Raw genomic sequence first — 19,779 nt, 5'->3', positions numbered from 1 at the left:
GTGCCAAAAACCTAGCTCTGCCTGCACTGCTTTAAGGAACCAACACCCCCACCAGCTTCCAAAATGGAAACCAATTTCTAAGTGGGATGCCAGGAACTACATGCTTCGTTCTCTTAGGCTGCCTGATGGCCAGCCATTCCTCTCTGCATTCAGGCCCTTAAGCTGCAGTGTAACTACCTTTCTGAATGTGTTACCCACATAGCTCTCAGCCTCATGGATGTGCCTACATTTGACTATAACTACCATTCAAGCTCTGAGTCCAGTGTTCAAGTTTCTACAGCTGGCAGCATTTTGTGCACATATGGTCTAGGACACTGATAAAGTCCGTGACTTTGCATATATTCCACTCCACTGAATTGTCCTGCCATGTCTTTACTTCTCTTCTGTTAATTCTATTTCACTTAGTATTATTATATTACTTTTCTATATTGGTCCTAACGTTCCCTATTCCGGACACTAATTGTTCACTCATTGCCTCTCACACTGATCACTTACTGGTTAATCAATTTACTAGTTTCCTTTGATGCCACAGTTGCTTTTTTTCCCACTCTGTCTCACAACAGTTGAAATAGTCACCAAATCACTAACTAAAGTCCCTCATGACTGATTGCCTCAAAGGCCTTAATTAGGAATATCAAAACTGTAAACAATATTCCAGGTGTGGTCTCACCAATAGCCTGCACAACTATAGCAAAACTTCCTTACTTTATGCTCCCCTTGCAATAAAGGGGAATATTCCACTTGCTTCCTTAACTACTTACTGTAGCTGCAAGCAAATGTTTTGTGATTCATGTACAAGGACACTCAGATCCCTCTGTACTGCAGTATTCTGTAGTTTCCATTTAAATCATATTTTGTTACTTTTCCTATTCCTCCTGCCAAAAAGTGGACAACCTCGCATTTTATCACATTATGTTCCATCTGCCAAATATTTTCCCAATTCATTGACCCTATCATAGAGATATACATCGTGGGCCGAAGGGTTTGTTCTGCGCTGTAATGTTGGGTAAACTGGGACTCTTTTCCTTAGAAAGACAGAGATTAAGGGGGGATCTGATAGAGGAGTATAAAATAATGAAGGGTATAGATAGAGTAAACAGTGGCAGGCTTTTTCCTAGATTGGAGTCAAATATCACAAGGGGTCACGAGCTAAGGGGGGAGAAGTATAATTTGGATACGAGAGGGAGGTTTTTCACACAGAGGGTCATGGGGGTATGGAATGCACTACCAAGTAAGGTGGTGGAGGCAGGCACGCTGGACTTGTTTAAGGTTTACTTAGATAGGCGCATGAGTGAAACAGGGATGGAGGGTTATAGGAGACGGTTTTAAAAGGGGTCAGAGCCTCGGGACGATACTGGAAATCTAATGCTACATGTTGATATTTTGTCTCTTTTAATTCGCAGGTGTGTCGGTCTACCTTGTTGTCTAACGAGGGGCATGCACACAGTGGGGTCGTGCGTGGGCTGCTCTTGGATGTTTCAAGAGTAGCCTAGTACTTCGCATCGTTGTGTGTGCTTAAACTGGACCAGCAGATGGGCACCACAGCAGCTCAGTGACTATCACTGCTAGCTGTGCAGATACATGGATTTGGGCCTGTGTCTGTGGGAGTTTGCGCATTCTCCCTGTGGTTGCGTGGGTTTCCTCTGGGTGCTCCGGTTTCCTCCCACACCCCAAAGATGTGCTCTTAGGCTGTTGGTGTAACAAATCGGTCCTAAACTATTCTCCCTTGAATCTGGTTTCCAATGGGGTACCATTCGCATACACATGGGTCAAGGTAGATGTAGGAAAATGCTTTGTTAAGATGGCGGCGCGGGCTCGTTGGGCCAAAGGGCCTGTTTCCGTGCTGGGTTGTTCTTTGTTCTTTGTGAAGCACTAGGCAACTCTTGAAGCAACATCCAAGAGCAGCCCTTGCATGACCCACCGTGTGTATGCCCTGCCCCTTGTTGGCCAACAAGGCGGACCAACTCGCCTGTGGATGTAAGAGAAGACATCAATAAACATAAATAGACATACAACAGGCTATACAGACAGTAACGGAAGATCCCCAATAGCTCCAATGTAAGTGACAAGACCTTCAGCCCAACTCATCCATGCTGACCAGATTTCCAAAACTGAACTAGTCCCATTTACCCATATCCTTCTAAACAATGTACCTGTCCAGATATTTTTGAAATTTGTACCTGCCTCAACCACCTTCTCTGGCACCTCATTTGATATACGCCCCTCAGGTTCCTTTTAAATCTTTCCTCTCTCTCCTTAAAGCTATGCCCTCTAGATTTGGACTCCCTACTCTGGGGAAAAGACCTGGGCTTTTCACCTTATCTGTGCCTCTCATGATTTTACAAACCTCTATAAGATCATCCGTTATCCTCCTATACTTCAGAGAAAAAAATTTCCTGTCTATCTAGCTTCTCCTTATAATTCAAACTTTCCATGTAAATCTTTTTTGCATCCTTCACAGTTTAATAATATCCTTCCTATTGTAGGGTGACCAGAAATGTACTCCAAATGTGGCCTTACCAATGTGTCATACAGTTGTAACATATGTCCCAACTCCTGTACTCAATGCTCTGACCGATGAAGGAAAGTGTGCCAAATGTCTTCTTCATCACCCTGTTTACCTGTGACAACACTTTCAAGCAGCTGTGCACCTGCATCCCTAGGTCTCTCCGTTTGACAACACTTCCCAGAGTCCTACCATTAATTGTATAGGTCCTGCTCAGGTTTACAATACCAAAAGGCAACACCTCACATTTACCTGAATTAAACTCCATCTGCCATACCTCAGCCCACTGTCCAGTTGGTCAAGATCCCATTGTAATCTTAGATAACCTTCTTCACTGTCCACTGCACCATCTATCCATATCCCTTTGTAGACTCTCTATATCTTCCTCACAGATTACTCTCTAACATATCTTGGTACTATCAGACAATTTGGCAACAATATATTGTGTCTGTTCATGCAAGTAATTAATTAAGACTAGATTATTGATGCTCTAGTACTGATCTCTGCAACATTCCACTAGTTACAGTTTGGCAACCTGAAAATTACCCATTTATCCAGAATCTGTTTCCTGACAGTTGGCCAGTCCTGCATCAATGCTAATATATCAGCACCAATATCAGGAGTTCTTATCTTATATAATAATTTTTTATGTGGCACCTTATCAAATCATTTTTGGGAATCCAAATTCATTATATCTACATGTTCTCCTTTATCCACCCTGCTTATCACATACTAAAAGAACTCTAATATTTTTCTGAAAAATGATTTTCCTTTCACAAAACTATGTTGACTCTGCCGATAGAGTTATGATTTTCTAAATGTCCTGCTGCTACTTGCTTAACAATGTATTCCAACATAATCAGGGAAAGGACAGGAAATTGGACTTGAAGAATGTCAGATCAGCCATTGAATGGCAGAGCAGGTTCGAGGGGCTGAATGGCCAATCCTGTTCCTATTTCTTATGGTCTTATAATCCCAATGACATATGTTAGACTAACTGGCCTGTAGTCTTTCTGTCTCTTTTTTTAAATAGAGGGCTTACAGCAGGTCCAGGGGACTTGTCAATCTCTAGACCCATTAATTTTCCTAGTGATAATTAGCTGTTTATTATTAACTGTTTCACCTGCGCTTTTCTCCCCCCTGAATTATTACTATTACTCAGTTACCTTTTAGAACATAGAACATTACAGGGCAGTACAGGCCCTTTGGCCCTCGATGTTGCACCGACCAGTGGAACCAATCTAATGACCTAAATTATTCCAATGTTATCCATATGCCTATCCACTGACCATTTGAACGCCCTTAAAGTTGGCGAATCCACAACTGCTGTAATCAGCGCATTCCACGCCCTTACTACCCTCTGAGTAAAGAACCTACCTCTGACATCCGTCCTATAACTACCACCCCTTCATTTAAAGCTATGTCCCCTCGTGTTAGCCATCACCATCCAAGGAAAAAGGCTCTCACTATCCACCCTATCTAACCCTCTGATCATCTTGTATGCCTCAATTAGGTCACCTCATAACCTTCTTCTCTCTAATGAAAATAACGTCAAGTCCCTCAGCCTTTCCTCGTAAGACCTTCCCACCATACCAGGCAACATCCTGGTAAACCTCCTCTGCACCCTTTCCAATGCCTCCACATCTTTCTTATAATGCGGCGACCAGAACTGTACGCAAAACTCCAAGTGTGGCCGCACCAGAGTTTTGTACAGTTGCAACATGATCTCACGGCTCTGAAATTCAATCCCTCTACCAATAAAAGCTAATACACTGTACGCCTTCTTAACAACCTTATCAACCTGGGTGCCAACTTTCAGGGAGCTATGCACATGTACACCAAGATCTCTCCGCTCATCGACACTACCAAGAGCCCTTCCATTAGCCCCATATTGTGTATTCCTGTTATTCTTACCAAAGTGAATCACCTCACACTTTTCCATATTAAACTCCATTTGCTACCTCTCAGCCCAGCTCTGCAGCTTATCTATGTCCCTCTGCAAACTGTAACATCCATCCTCACTGTCTACAACTCCTCCGACTTTGGTGTTGTAGATAGATACTCCTTCAATGTCTCTGTCATTTCTTTGTTTCTAATTACTAATTCCCCAATCTCACCCTCAAAAGATTCAATGTTCATGTCAGCTGCTCTCATTCATTTTATGTACCTGTAGCAGCTTTTACTATCCCTGTTTTTATATTCCTTGCTAATTTGCCTGCAATATGTACCCTATTTTTTATTCAATCTTTGTTGGTTTCTAAAGTTATTAAACTTCTGGCCTACCAGTAATTTTCCAATATTGTTTCTCCTTTCTTTTAATTGGATACCATCTTTAACTCCCTGAGTAATCCTAGTGCTGTATCTCTGACTGTACTCTTGGCAGGTGTATCCAGGAGAAGGGTTCAGTCCCTGGACCCTAGATTGCTGGGATTCCTTTCTCAGGCTCATTTTCTGGGCCTTCTCTTGCAGTCAGGTGTCATTGAAAAATTGTGTCCCTTCAATCAGGAGATTCCTCCAAATAGGTCTCTTCAGATCAAGGGTCTCCCAGGCATTGACAGGAGGAATATGGCTGATTAGAGGTCTAAAAGGCAATCTACAAGGATGATGCATCCTTCTCATAATATTTTATTCTCAATGGAATCCATCTTTGTTGAGAAGTATGAAATATCCCCTTAAATGTCTGCCACTACTTCTTTACTTTCTTACCTTTTAACCTAATTGCCCAATATGCGTTAGACAACTCTACCTTCATACTTTCATCATTGTCTTTATTTAAGTTTAAGACACTAGTTTCAGACCCACATCGTTCATCCTGAAACTGAGTATGAAATTCTATCATGTTATGATCCCACTTACCTACAGAATCCTTTACTATGAGGACATTATGTCATCATTGGCTACAGGTATAGTGCCGGAAGACTGGAGGACAGCAAATGTTGTCCCCTTGTTCAAGAAGCAGAGTAGAGACCACCCTGGGAATTATAGACCAGTGAGCATTACTTCTGTTGTGGGCAAAGTTTTGGGAAGGATTATAAGAGATAGGATTTATAATCATCTAGAGAGAAATAATTTGATTAGGGATAGTCAACATGGTTTTGTGAAGGGTAGGTTGTGCCTCACAAACCTTATCGAGTTTTTTGAAAAGGTGACCAAAGAGGTGGATAAGGGTAAAACAGTTGACGTGGTGTATATGGATTTTAGCAAAGCATTTGATAAGGTTCCCCATAGTAAGCTACTGCAGAAAATGCAGATGCATGGGATTGAGGGTGATTTAGCGGTTTGGATCAGGAATTGGCTAGCTGATAGAAGTCAGAGGGTGGTGGTTGATGGGAAATATTCAACCTGGAGTTCAGTTACTAGTGGTATACCTCAGGGATCTGTTTTGGGGCCACTGCTGTTTGTCATTTTTATAAATGACCTAGATGAGGGTGTAGAAGGATGGGTTAGTAAATTTGCTGATGACACCAAAGTCGGAGGAGTTGTAGACAGTGAGGATGGATGTTACAGTTTACAGAGGGACATAGATAAGCTGCAGAGCTGGGCTGAGAGGTGGCAAATGGAGTTTAATATGGAAAAGTGTGAGGTGATTCACTTTGGTAAGAGTAACAGGAGTACAGAATATAGGGCTAACGGAAGGACTCTTGGTAGTGTCGACGAGCAGAGAGATCTCGGTGTACATGTGCATAGATCCCTGAAAGTTGGCACCCAGGTTGATAAGGTTGTTTAGAAGGCGTACGGTGTGTTAGCTTTTATTGGTAGAAGGATTGAATTTCGGAGCCGTGAGATCATGTTGCAACTGTACAAAACTCTGGTGCGGCCACACTTGGAGTTTTGCGTACAGTTCTGGTCGCCGCATTATAAGAAGGATGTGGAGGCATTGGAAAGGGTGCAGAGGAGGTTTACCAGGATGTTGCCTGGTATGGTGGGAAGATCTTATGAGGAATGGCTGAGGGACTTGAGGCTGTTTTCGTTAGAGAGAAGAAGGTTAAGAGATTACCTAATTGAGGCATACAAGATGATCAGAGGATTAGATAGGGTGGACAGTGAGAGCCTTTTTCCTTGGATGGTGATAGTTAACACGAGGGGACATAGCTTTAAATTGAGGGGTGGTAAATATAGGATGGATGTCAGAGGTAGGTTCTTTACTCAGAGGGTAGTAAGGGCGTGGAATGCCCTGCCTGCAGCAGTAGTGGACTCGCCAACTTTAAGGGCGTTCAAATGGTCATTGGATAGGCATATGGATAATATTGGAATAGTTTAGGTTAGAGGGTCATTGGATTGGTTCACTGGTCAGTGCAACATTGAGGGCCGAAGGGCCTGTACTGCGCTGTAATGTTCTGTGTTCTACTACTCATGTCTCATCACACCTTAATAAGTCCAAAATTTATGGCTCTTTTTGGAACATAATGTTCTAGGCAGCTATCCCAAATATATTCTGTGGCTTCTTTCTCCAAGCTACCTTTCCCAAATTGATTCATCAAATCTATATGAAGATTCAAATCCCATAATTATTTCGTGTCTTTGATAGAGTGGCTGCTATTAGGGGGCCCATAAACTACTTGCACCAGCAAGTTCTCTCCTTTGATACTTCTTCATCAAAACTGATTCTGCAGGTTGACCTTCTGAATCTGAATCATTTCTCACTGTTGGGTGAAAAAGGTGATGTCCTTGAGTTGGTCAAGGTAGAATTTCTTTGGTTTGTGTTGAGAGGCAAAAAAGGGAATGATCATGCTATTGTAGGGGCTGCAAAGTAGTGAGTAATAGAGAGGAACAGATCTGTACGATCCTTGAAGGTGGCGGGCACACTGAAATAAGGGCTAGCAAAGCTTTTATTTGCTTTTTATCTTTGGGATGTGGGTGTCACTGGCTAGGCCAGCATCTATTGCCTATCTCTAATTGGCCTTGAGATGCTGCTGCTGGAGACACTTTTTTGAAGGGAAACAGTCCTAATAGTTTAGGTACATTTGTGATATTCTTTCAGGCAGTTTGATACCAGAATATTAGTGAATCAAATGTGTTTTTATGAATATCTGACAGTTACATGATTGTTATTAATGAGACTGCTTTTTATTTGATGTTACTCAATTGAATTTAAATTTCCCCAATAAACACCATGGAATTAAAACTCATGCACTTGAAGTAGTCCAGGTCTCTGAATTACTGGCCAGTGACATTATCACTCTGCTACTGGCATCCTGAGTTATTGGATACAAAGAGAAGGAGATTATGCTGAAATAATGACAGGAAATGCTAGATAAAGTGTGCCTCCAATGCCATTACATCTTTCCTTATATATGGGGGACCAAAACTGTGTGTGCATAATACTCCAGGGACAGCCTCACCAATGCCTTGTATAGTTGCAACAATACTTCCTTACCTTTATATCCTCTTCCTTTAGCTATAAATTCCATTCACATTCTTTATTATCTGCTGTACCTGCGTGCTAGTTTTCTGTGACTCATGAACAAGGATACCCAGTTCCCTCTGTACTGGAGCACCCAGAAATCTCTCTCCATTTAGATAATAAGTTGCCTTCCCATTTATGTGACCAAAATGCATGATCTCACACTAATTCAATTTAAACTCCATCTGCCACATTTTGGCCCACTTTCCTTATGTATCTACATGCATTTGTAATTTTTACTTCCTCATTGCAACTTACTGCCCTGCCTATTTTGTGTCATCTGCAAATTTGGTATGGAGCCTTGTATCCCTGTACCAAAGTCATTAATGTAGATCGTAAATAGCTGGGACCCAAGAACCAAACCCTGTGGCACCCCACTAGTTACTTCTTGCCATCCAGAAAAAACATTTAAACCCACTCTCTGTCTTCTGTCCATCAGCCAGTCACTTATCCAAGCTGAGACAGAGCAGCTATTTTAATGGTACCATTAGAGATTGAAGAGTGTTAATAGTGGCAATGCTTATATAGCTGAAGGCATTAATTGATAAGCAAAGGTCTGTGTTCAGTGGGAGCAAAATTGAACAACAAGGAACAGTGGCCTTGGGGGGAGGGTTGTGGTTGTGTCAGGGACAAGCCAAGGGAACCAAATAATAGGAAACAAAAGGGGGAAGTCAAGGTGAGGGGAAAGGTCACAGGCTGAAGTTATTGAATTCAATGTTGAATGCAGAGGCTATAAAGTGCTGGTGCTGTTCCTCTAGTTTGCGCTGGACTTCACTGGAAAATTGCAACAAGCCAAAGACGGACATGTGGACATGACAGCAGGATCATGTGTTGAATTGGAAAGCTACAGGAAGCTTTGGTCCTGCTTCCGGACAGAGTAAAGGTGTTCCACAGATTTCCCCTCTTCAGTCTCTAGTGGCACCATTAACAGTCTCTTTGTCTCATGTCCCTGACGCCTTTGCTGATTTCTCCTTAGCTCCAGTTTGGTAGAACTATCATATGAACTTGAAACATTAGCTGTGTTTCTCTCTCCACACATGCTACCAAAACTGCTGAGTAAATACTGTTTTATTTCAGATTTACAATATCTGTAGTATTTTGCTTTTATTTAAGGTTAAAGCTCTGCTTAAGCCTCATCTAGATTGGAGTATCTAGTTCCGATCAACATATTTTTGGAAGGATGTGAGGGTCCTGGAGAAGTTGCAGAGGGAGATTTATCATAATGAGGAATTTATCCAGGAGTGAGGAATTTTAGGATGGAGAATCTTATCCTAAAATAAGGATAAACGGACATTTGATCAAGATGTACAAGATTATGATGACCATGAAAAATTGTTATCATTGGCTGACAGTACAAAGACTAGGAGACACACAAATTTAACAAGAGATGCAGGGAGAACATGAGAAACAACCTTCTTACACAATGAGACTCCCTGAATCTATTGATTCCTACAAGATCACTGCCACTGCCTCCACAATCTCCTCAGCTATCTCTGTCAGAACCCTGGGTGCAGTCCATCTGATCTGGGTGACTTATCCACCCAGCCTTTTCAGCTTCCCTAGCACCATCTCCTTAATGATGACCACTGCATTTACTTCTGCCCCTGACTCTCTTGAAGTTCTGGCATGTCATTGGTGTCTTCCACTGTGAAGACTGATGCAAAGTACCCATTCAATTCTTCTACCATTTCTCTGTCCCCGTTATTTCTTCTCCAGCCTAATTTTCCAGCGGTCCAATGGCCATTCTTGCCTCTCTCTTAGGTTTCATAATCTAAAAAAAACTCTTGCAATCTTCTTTTTATATTACTATCTGTCTTACCCTCATATTTCATCTTCTTCCTTTGTTTTTAGTTATCCTCTGCTTGCTTTTAAAGGTTTCCCAATCCTCTGACTTCCCACTATTCCTCATGTAACGGTATGCTCTTTCCTTTGCTTTTATGCTATCCCTGACTTCTCTTGGGCGGCATGGTAGCACAGCGATTAGCACTGCTGCTTCACAGTTCCAGGGACCTGGGTTTGATTCCCGGCTTGGGTTACTGTCTGTATGGAGTTTGCACATTCTCCTCGTGTCTGCATGGGTTTCCTCCCACAGTCCAAAGATGTGCAGGTCGGGTTGATTGGCCATGCTTAAATTGCCCCTTAGTGTCCTGACATGTGTAGGTTAAATGGATTAGTGGGTAAACCCTGTAGGGATATGGGGGTAGGGGTCTGGGTAGGATTGTGGTCAGTGCAGACTTGATGGGCCAAATGGCCTCTCTCTGTACTGTAGGATTTCTTGCTAGCCATGGTTGCCTCATCCTCCCTTTAACATGCTTTCTCTTCCTTGGAATGAACTTATTTTGTTTCTTCTGAACTATCCCCAAAAACTCCTGCCATTTTTAGCCGATTCCAATGTCTCCCTCTCAAACTGCAAGGTGAATTCCATCGTATTGTCGTTACTGCCCCCTAGGGGTTCTTTCACCTTAGGTTCCCTGATCAAATCTGCCTCATCACACACCACCAGATCCAGAGGTACTTGTTCCCCCATGGGCTCTCGCACAAGCTGCTCCAAAAATCCATCTCGTAGACATTCCACAAATTCTTTATCTTGGGGTTTGCTAACAACTTGATTTTCCCAATCCACCAGCAATATTGAAATCCTCCATGACAAAAGCTAAGTGAGAAGCAGGAGCACTTTGGGTGTACCTACACCACATGGACTGCAGCAGATCAAGAAAGTGGCTCACCACTACTTTCCAAAGACCAATTTGGGATGGACATTAAATGTCCCTCCATACCCAGTGCAGTGAAGGGCAGTACAACTTCATATTGTTTCCACCGCGTGGGGGAGGGGAAATATAACGAGACTGAGTGCCTGAAGTAGGGGATGGGCAGTGTAACTGGGCTCGGTGTGGGGATGGGCAGTGTAACTGGGCTCGGTGTGGGGATGGGCAGTGTAACTGGGCTCGGTGTGGGGATGGGCAGTGTAACTGGGCTCGGTGTGGGGATGGGCAGTGTAACTGGGCTCGGTGTGGGGATGGGCAGTGTAACTGGGCTCGGTGTGGGGATGGGCAGTGTAACTGGGCTCGGTGTGGGGATGGGCAGTGTAACTGGGCTCGGTGTGGGGATGGGCAGTGTAACTGGGCTCGGTGTGGGGATGGGCAGTGTAACTGGGCTCGGTGTGGGGATGGGACAGTGTAACTGGGCTCGGTGTGGGGATGGGCAGTGTAACTGGGCTCGGTGTGGGGATGGGCAGTGTAACTGGGCTCGGTGTGGGGATGGGCAGTGTAACTGGGCTCGGTGTGGGGATGGGACAGTGTAACTGCAGTTAAAACTTGATTTGCCTTGGAAATGAAACCATCATGGTTGAACACCCTGAGAATGATTGGATAGCAATACGGTGCTACAAGCTGGCAGCAGTGGTCGACAGGTTATGAGATGTCTCAGGGTGCTTCTTCCATCACACTTGACAGGAAGATTTTGTCTTGGATTGAGTGCTTTCCTGTGTTACATTTGCAGGTATTGAACAAGAATTCGGAATTGGAGCATTTCCCATCCCCAGCTAGTGGTGTGCTTCCACGCAGTGTCTTCTGGCACCACATAACGAGTTCACAGCACAGCATAGAAATGGAACACAGCAACCGTAAGAATGGGCACTATACCACTGTTATGATATTCACACAACACTCTGAGATCATTACAGCAGCAGGATTAGGCCATTCAGCCCATTGAGCCTGCTGACCTGCTTATGACCTCAACTGCACTTTCCTGTCTGTTCCGAATCACCCTGAACTATTTTGTTAGAACGAGAGAAAGTAGCTTTGTTTATGAATAGTGTGTTAATCACAAATGTTACATAAATAGAGGCATCAGGTTCAAAAACAGGACAATTATGCTGAACCTTCATAAAGCTCTGCTTAAGTACCAACTATGTTTTGTGTCCAGACCTGGTCACACTTTTTGAGTGATCTGAGGGTCTTTGAGAGTGAAGAAGAGATTTATCAATACAGTTCCAGGAATGAGGGATTTTAGTCCCAAGGTTAGGGTTTTTCTCCTTGGTGCAGAGATTGAGGAAAGAGATTTGATTCAGGTTTCGTAGACAAGGAAATGCTGTTCCAATTAGCTGACAGCAGAAGCATTAAGAAACATGATTAAGGTTTTGGTCAAGAGATACAGGTGGGATGCGAGGAAGAAAGTTTTTACTCAGCAACTGGTACGAGCTGAACTCTGGCTATGAGGATGGAGGAAGCAGACGATTAATGATTTCAAAAGAAAACCGAACAAGCACTTTAACAAAATAAATTTGCTGGGCTACAGTGATTGAGTGGGGCAATGAGACCAACTAGTTTGTTCCACAGAAAGCCGACATAGATTTAACTGGCTGCATGCTCCCCACCCCCCAATGTCATAAATTACTTTGTGATCTTTGAATCAGTTTTGTATCTGTCCTAGGAGTATTGGAGAATGTGGGGAGGGAAATTAACTCTGTATTTAACCCCATGTTGTACCTGTCCTGGGAATGTTTGATGGGGACAGAGTTGAGGGACAAAAACAGGGAGTGCTGGAAAACCTCAGCAGGTCTGACAGCACCTAGTGAAGGAGAATATCCCTCTCTAATTGCTGTCAGACCTGCTGTGTTTTTCCAGTGTTTTTCATGGAATCATAGAACCCTATAGTGCAGAAAGTGGCCCTTCAGCCCATCGAGTCTGCACCGACCACAATCCCACCCAGGCCCTACACCTATATCCCTACATATTTTACCTGCTAACCTAAGCACTAAGGGGCAACTTTAGCATGGCCAAACAACTTAACCAGCACATCTTTGGACTGTGGGAGGAAACCAGAGCACCCGGAGGAAACCCACACAGACACGAGGAGAATGTGCAAACTCCACACAGACAGTGACCCAGCCGGGAATCGAACCTAGCTCCCTGGAGCTGTGAAGCAGCAGTGCTAACCACTGTGCTACTGTTTCAGATTGCAGCATCCATGGTATTTTGTTTCTTGTTGAAGGGAGCTATACCCTGCTTCTAACCCCATGATGTACCTGTTCTGGGATTGTTTGATGGAAACAGTGTAGCGGAAGCTTTATTCTGTATCTAACCCGGTGCTATACCTGTCTCAGGAGTGTTTGATGGGGCTGGAGTTTTAATCTGTACCTAACCCCATGCTGTACCTGTCCTGGGAGTGTTTGATGGGGACAGTGCAGAGGGAGCTTTCATCTGCATCCAACCCTGGGAGTGTTTGATGGGAAATGTAGAGGGAAACGTACCTTTAATCTAACCCCGTGCTGTCCCTATCCTGGAAGTATTCGATGGGGACAGTGTAGAGGGAGTTTTACTCTGTATCAAACCCTATGCTGTTTCTATCCTGGGAGTGTCTGATGACAGAGGGGAGTAAGGTCTAGAGATGGCAAAGCAGTGGAAGATAATTTGGCAAAATTATCTGCCCTGTGAAGGATTTGTTTTTAATGAGTTACAATGACCTGCATTCAATAGTAGCTTTCAAAAGGATTTGGGTAAATAATTGGAAATGGCAGGTTTTCATTTCAGGAGAGTGGGACAAACTAGTTTCCTCTTTCACTGGTGCAAGGTAGCCAATAATCTACTGTTCTACATGCTGGGTTGATTCAAGGAGGTGTAGAGATGATGAGAGATGGAGGAGAGAATGATAAAGACAGAGAAGTGCATGGGAGAAGAATTAGTGTAAATCTATAATCCGACATTGTCAGTGTTGCAAAGTTGATGTTTCTAAAATTGTCTGTTAAAAGTTGTTTTTTTTTAAAAATGCAAGTAAGCGAAACATTGTATCAAAGGCCAAGCAGTAGTGTTGCCAAGACAACAGGCTGTTTTTAAAAAAAAATTATTAGTCACAAGTAGGTTTACATCCATACTGCAATGAAGTTAATGTGAAAATCCCCTAGTCGCCACATTCCGGCACCTGTTCCAGTATACTGAGGGAGAATTTAGCATGGCCGATTCACCTAACCTGCACATCTTTTAGACTGTGGGAGGCAACCAGAGAAAACTCATGCAGGAACAGGGAGAACATGCAAACTCCACCCAGAAACATCACTGTATCCCCCCATTTTTGAATTTTGTCCAGTTTAAACTAGGCACTTAACAACAGCAGCCTATAAGATTTAAATTTGATGTTTTGGTAGCCTGGGAACCAATCCTATTGAGCGGATGTTGGTATGCCATCAGGGTATAAGATAGTTCTCAGCCCCAGAGAGACTCAGCAACTGTTCTCTCTGCAACAGCTTTTAGCTCAAAGCCTCATCTGAATATAAAAGGTACTAAAAGAAGCCAGAGATTCCAGACAGAAGAAAGACAGAAGATTCCAGAAGCCAACAAACCTGTTGAAATTTCGAGAGCGACTAAAAAATTCTATTTTTTAAGTGAGAATGGTATTTATCGAAACAGCATTCCATTAGAATAGTGTTTTATTTGGTTTGTCAATAGTTTAGTTAACCTGTTCACTGTTAGATTAATAAATACAGATGCTCCAAATGATTTGACTCAGTTTACTCCATTTGAATTGATGTTAGGAAACAAAGTAAGAGGACCTTTAAAAATCATTAAGGAAAAGTTGGTAGGTCCGAAGTCAGACATCTCAGTTGGATTGTATATCTGAGGTGAGAGAAAGATTAAATAGAGTGGATTAAATCACTAAACATTTGAAGTTGACCCAGTACCTAATGAACCAAGAAACAGATAAGAAATCTAAAATTTGTACGTTTGCCCATGGGGATAAAGTATTGGTGCTATTACCAGTGATAGGAGATCCCTTCAAAGTAAGGTTTAGCGGTCCCCATCAGATTGAGAAGTTAAATCAAGTGAATTATCTCGTAAAGATGCCGGAAAGGAAAAAAATGTATAGGGTACATTATATTAACATGCTATGACAGGGATAGGGAACCAGGGAAACAGGTATTAGTTACGGCCAGTGAGGAAGCAAATCTAGAATGATATGGATTTTGATGTGTCTTAGAATAAAGTGATTAATGAAGAAGTCCTTAAGGAATGGAATAGGATTGTGAGCTACCTGTCCCAGGAACAGAGAACTGAATTGAAAGATTTGTTACAGTGCTATGAGGACCTATGTTGAAAAAGAATGGGGAGGACTCATGATATGGTATATGAGGTTGATGTAGGTTGTTTTGATAAAGCAACTCCCCTATCAGCTTAAGCCTCTCAAAGCAGCACAGGTTCAGAAGGGAATGGAAGTGATGCTACAAGACACAAGAGCCAAATCAAAACGAGTGGAGTTCGCCAATCATATTGCTCCCCAAACCTAATAGTACTCAATGATTCTGCATTGATTATCAGGAGGTCAACACTAACTAAATCTGATTAATACCCAATTCCAAGGCTGGAGGATTGTGTGGAAAAAGTAGGACAAATTATTTACATCACAATGTTGGACTTACTTCGCAGTTACTGGCAATTACCTTTGTTGGAGAGAGCAAAAAAAGTTTCTGCTTTTGTAATCCCAAATGGGCTTTATCAATTTAATGCCCTTTGGGATGAAAAACACACCACTTTGGTGGTGCTACTTTTCAAAGACTTATTAACAGAGTTGTTGCAGGATTGACTAGTTGTGCTGTCCACGTAGATGACTTAGTGATCTTTAGTCATTCATGGAAAGGTCACATGGAGCATTTGGCAGAGCTCTTCGAGAGACTATGGAAGGCAAAGTCGGTCATAACTTTGGCAAAAACAGGATTTATGAAGGTGGAGGTGACAATTTTAGGGCACAACATTGGATATGGATGGATGACACCGAAAAATACGAAGACAGTCGCTATCGAGGAATTTCCGAGACTATTAGCGTAAAAAGAAGTGCTACAATTTTTGGGATTGAGCGGATTCTACAGAAAATTCATACCGAACTTTAGTAGTGCAGTGGCACCGTTGATGAATTTGTTTTTTAAAAAAAACACAATTTTGGTGGACAGTGCAATATCAGGAGGCATTTGAGAATTTGAAAGCAGTGTTAACCACTGCACCTGTTTTAGCCACACCAAACTTTCTGAAACCTTTTAAAGTTGCCATCGACGCCAACAATGTAGGTGTTAGCTGTGTTGTTACAGGAGGATGATTGTGGAATTGAAAGGCCAATTGGTTATTGTTTTGAAAACAACTCAATATTCACCAGACAAAAATTCCACTATTCAAAAGGAGTTATTTAGTAATGGCTTTTTAATATTTTAATGTTGACATTACAAACAATGCATCAGAGGCAATTGTGTATAGTGATCACAATCCCATGACTGTTTTGTTGGAGTCTTATGTTACAAGCATTTAAGGTTGTACATGTTGTGAGTTATGAAAATGTTATTGTGGATGTTTTATTGCGAGTTGTAAAAGAAAAAAATGAAGCCATCTTTTTATGATGGTTCTTTTTTCTTAAGGGGGAGGAGTTGAGAAGTTGGTGTTTGTAAAATTGTTTAAAAGGTTTCCAGTGTTTAAAAAAAATGTAAGTACACAAAGAGCCCTAAAGTGAAACATGGTATCAAAGACCAGGCATTAGTGTTGCCAAGACAAGATTTTTTTAAATTTTGCTCCATCAGTTTAAACTAGGCACTTTGATAACAGCAGCCTGTTAGATTTAAATTTGATGTTTTGGAAATCTTGAGAATCAGTCCCATTGTGGGGATGTTTATATGTCATCAGGGCTATAAGAAACTGCTCTCAGATCCAGAGGACAGCTAGCAACTGCTCTTTGCCACAGCTAATGCTTTTAGCTCACAGCTTACCTCTTTAGAACAAGGTACCAAAAGAAGCCAGCGATCCCACGCAGAAGGAAAATGATGACAAACCAGATTGAAATTTTAAAAGTGACCAAAAAATTCTATTTTTTTGTTAATAAATGAGAATGATATTTATCTAAACAGCATTCCACTAGAATAGTATATTATTTGGTTTATCAATTGTTTAGTTAACCTGTTATCTATTAGATAAATAAAATGTTAGTTGTTGATTTTAAAGTGTCTCAGATAGTTATTTTGATTTAACCACTAAAAGTTACTGAAGAGCAGATCGTACTATTCCTTGCACACCTTTAACAGATAAAGTGAGGTACTCCCCTTTGAGTAGTTAGCTGTTAGCTCTCAGATAGGGAATCAACTCCCTCCCACCCCATCTTATAACATTATTGTACATTCTGATGCAATACATTTAGTTTCAGCAATAAATTTTGTGATTTTTAAAAAAATGTCTTTCTAACAGGAAATGAATGAGTTATCTTTGTTTTCTCACAGAATCTTACAGTGCAGGCCAAGCAGCAGAGGACATGGACTCCTTCCCTGGACAAGCAACTCCTTTAAGCAGTGATTATAGACTTTCTCCACACTTGCCTTCTCAGTGAGTGATCTGGTCAGAGCTTGCCTCTAGAGATAGCTGGGCCACACCTGCAGAAAGGGCCAACAGGAGATTGGGGCAAAGCACTTTCTCCCTCTCACCACAAACCAACCAACTAGGGGCATGACATGGAACCACTGCCCAAAGCATCTGATTGCCCCAGGAGAGAACCAGAGGACAGACAAAACATTCTCCAATCCTTCTGAAGAGGGAAGCTCCAAACAAAAGCTGCACTCAGTTTACATGATGGATTGAACCCAAGAGCCATCAAGGGCATGGCAGTGGGAACAGTCCTGGGAGAGCCCGAGTTTGCAATCACTCGGTAGGTCATTGCTTTGTTTCCAGCAAGTACAACGTCTGGCTACTTTGCTGAAGAGAATCTTATGAAAATTCTTGGCATTAGTACACAGGGCAAGCTGACACAAGGAATCCTTCCAATGCTGGAATCCAATCAAAGTCACTCTCTTCCACTTTGTAATATCATTATCAGAGGGCTTTTTATGCTTTTGTTGGATTACAGGTTCCTTTCAGCCTTTGGGTGTCGTCTAGACAATCTGAAATGAAACAATTGCAGACTCTTCATTCTCTGACCTCAGTGGTCGCAGCCCAAATGGTGTTTGAAATGGATACATCTGGGTTGTTGGGTCCAGTTGCTGCTTTAATTCCCCGTTTGTTCACAGGTACTGATTGGCCAGAGCTAATGAAGTTTATAAGTAGGTCTAGTGAGTTTATCGATTCTCATAGAATCCAGAGTCTAACTGAAACAACCTCTAAGAGTAACAGCTCAACATTTGCTCACTCCCTTCACAAAGTGCTCAGGGGAGCTCAATACTTGGCAAAGGACTGCACTCACTAGCTCATTCACTCAGGAGCAGAAGGATGGGTGGACAGGGTTGGAAGGGTAGTCTGTCCATTGTGTCTCCTCTCTCACCCCGCACAGCCATGGTGTCTCCTCTCTCTCCTAAGCAGTCTACTTTCAACGCTATTAGAAACTCCGTATACCAAACTGCACCATGTTGACAGTGCAAACTGGTTCACACATCACACAAGCCGTTCCCATACTAAGATTAGTCTGGAGTGAAAGGGAGCTTACTTATAAAATGCTCTGCAGTTTCTGCCTGGTCTTGAGTGCCTCAAGCTGGAGTACACAGTCTAGGAGAAGAACAGGCAAATTGTTGACTGACTTAAAAACCAATCCGCTATAATCTCCTTCCACTTCAGCAGCCCAGCTCTCCCAAGTAGAAGCACCCACTCCACCACTCTCAAACCTGGTTCATCTCCGTTTGAGACTCCTCCTCCCTGGGTTCATTCAATACCCTCTCTCCCAGGCTCACCCCACATCTCCTCAGGCTCACCCTGACCCCACTGCCCCATCTCTCTCGTGCCTATCCAATCCCTGTTGCCCCCATGTCCCACAGATTCACCCCGACCCCCACTGCTCCATCTCCTGAGACTCATATTCCCCTCACTCCCATCCTCCCTAGGCTCCATCACTCTGCAACAGAATCCTATCTGAGTGGAAGTGCAGGAACATAGCTATTGAACTTTGAACTGATGGGGAGAACTGGAGCCAGAGGCAGCAGTGTTAAACAGTGGCAATAGAAGAAGAATGCAGACAGTTGCTAGGAATGGCCTCATCCATCCGGTTAGCCCTCAGAAAAGGTAGCTGGGAGGGGGACTGACAGGTCAGTGTCCAGGCTGCTATCCCATTCTCCATTGACTCTCAGCGCTGTAGTTCTTGATCTCACTGGATTAGACACCAATCACGTGTTAAAATGGCAGGTTAAGAAATGATCAGAACTGAACTGTATACTAGGACAATGATATAACCAATAAGACACTGTTTCTGTCAGCTCCTATAGTCTGTGTCTGAACAGGCAGCCTGAACTTCTCAAACATATCAATCCAATATCCCTCAGTGACACAGACAAAAGGACTCTTTCTGTCACCTTTACAGAAGTGAGTGCTCCATCATTATACTGACCATAGCATCTCCTGGTTCCACACACTCCTGCTCCTGTTTCTGGGTCCAGGAGCTCTGGCTAGGAAAGAGAAAGGGCTGAAGGAAAAGCAGCAGGCACAGGAAAAACAAAGATACCTCAGTCAGACAGTATGAGAGCAGTGCTCAAGACTATTCACACAGCCATGTCATATTCACTTAAGTGTGAATACTAAACAATCTCTGCCTGTGGATTGTGTGGGTTCAGCTGTTCAGGAACATTCAACAGCACACACTGTGCCTGAACATCAGCGTCCCATCTCCATCTGATCCTTGGCCACAATGTGTGTCTCAGCCTCCAATTTATTAGCAGCATGAACAAATCTACATTAATTATTATACTCATTGTCTACCCGCATGTGACGAGAATCAGGAGCATAGTTTATGAGGCAGCCAATCAGCAGCTTTTCAATAAAGTTTTAAAAAAGTTTCCTTTTATTGTTAACATGTGTAATCAACCTATTAGCATAACATACATTAATCACCCTACTTTAACCACCCCACCCCCTTACATTAACTCCACTTT

At 42.7% G+C, this 19,779-nt stretch overlaps 1 protein-coding gene across 1 annotated transcript in view; it reads left to right on the top strand.

Moving 5' to 3' along the window:
- dok4 (docking protein 4) overlaps positions 1-19,724 on the top strand; it is a 119,168-nt gene extending 99,444 nt beyond the window's left edge. Inside the window, exons 8-9 of the mRNA XM_080187291.1 lie at positions 11,409-11,532; positions 17,155-19,724. Of these exons, the coding sequence (XP_080043417.1) occupies positions 11,409-11,532; positions 17,155-17,261 (231 nt within the window). The 3' untranslated portion in view covers positions 17,262-19,724. The remainder of the gene's footprint in view (positions 1-11,408; positions 11,533-17,154) is intronic.
- Positions 19,725-19,779: the final 55 nt, after the last annotated feature.

Source organism: Carcharhinus amblyrhynchos, chromosome 4 (assembly GCF_965287045.1).
Source record: "Carcharhinus amblyrhynchos chromosome 4, sCarAmb.v2.hapA, whole genome shotgun sequence".
NCBI lineage: Eukaryota > Metazoa > Chordata > Chondrichthyes > Carcharhiniformes > Carcharhinidae > Carcharhinus > Carcharhinus amblyrhynchos.
The sequence above is the reverse complement of the archived record's forward strand: the minus strand, read 5'-3'. Positions and strand labels throughout refer to the sequence as shown.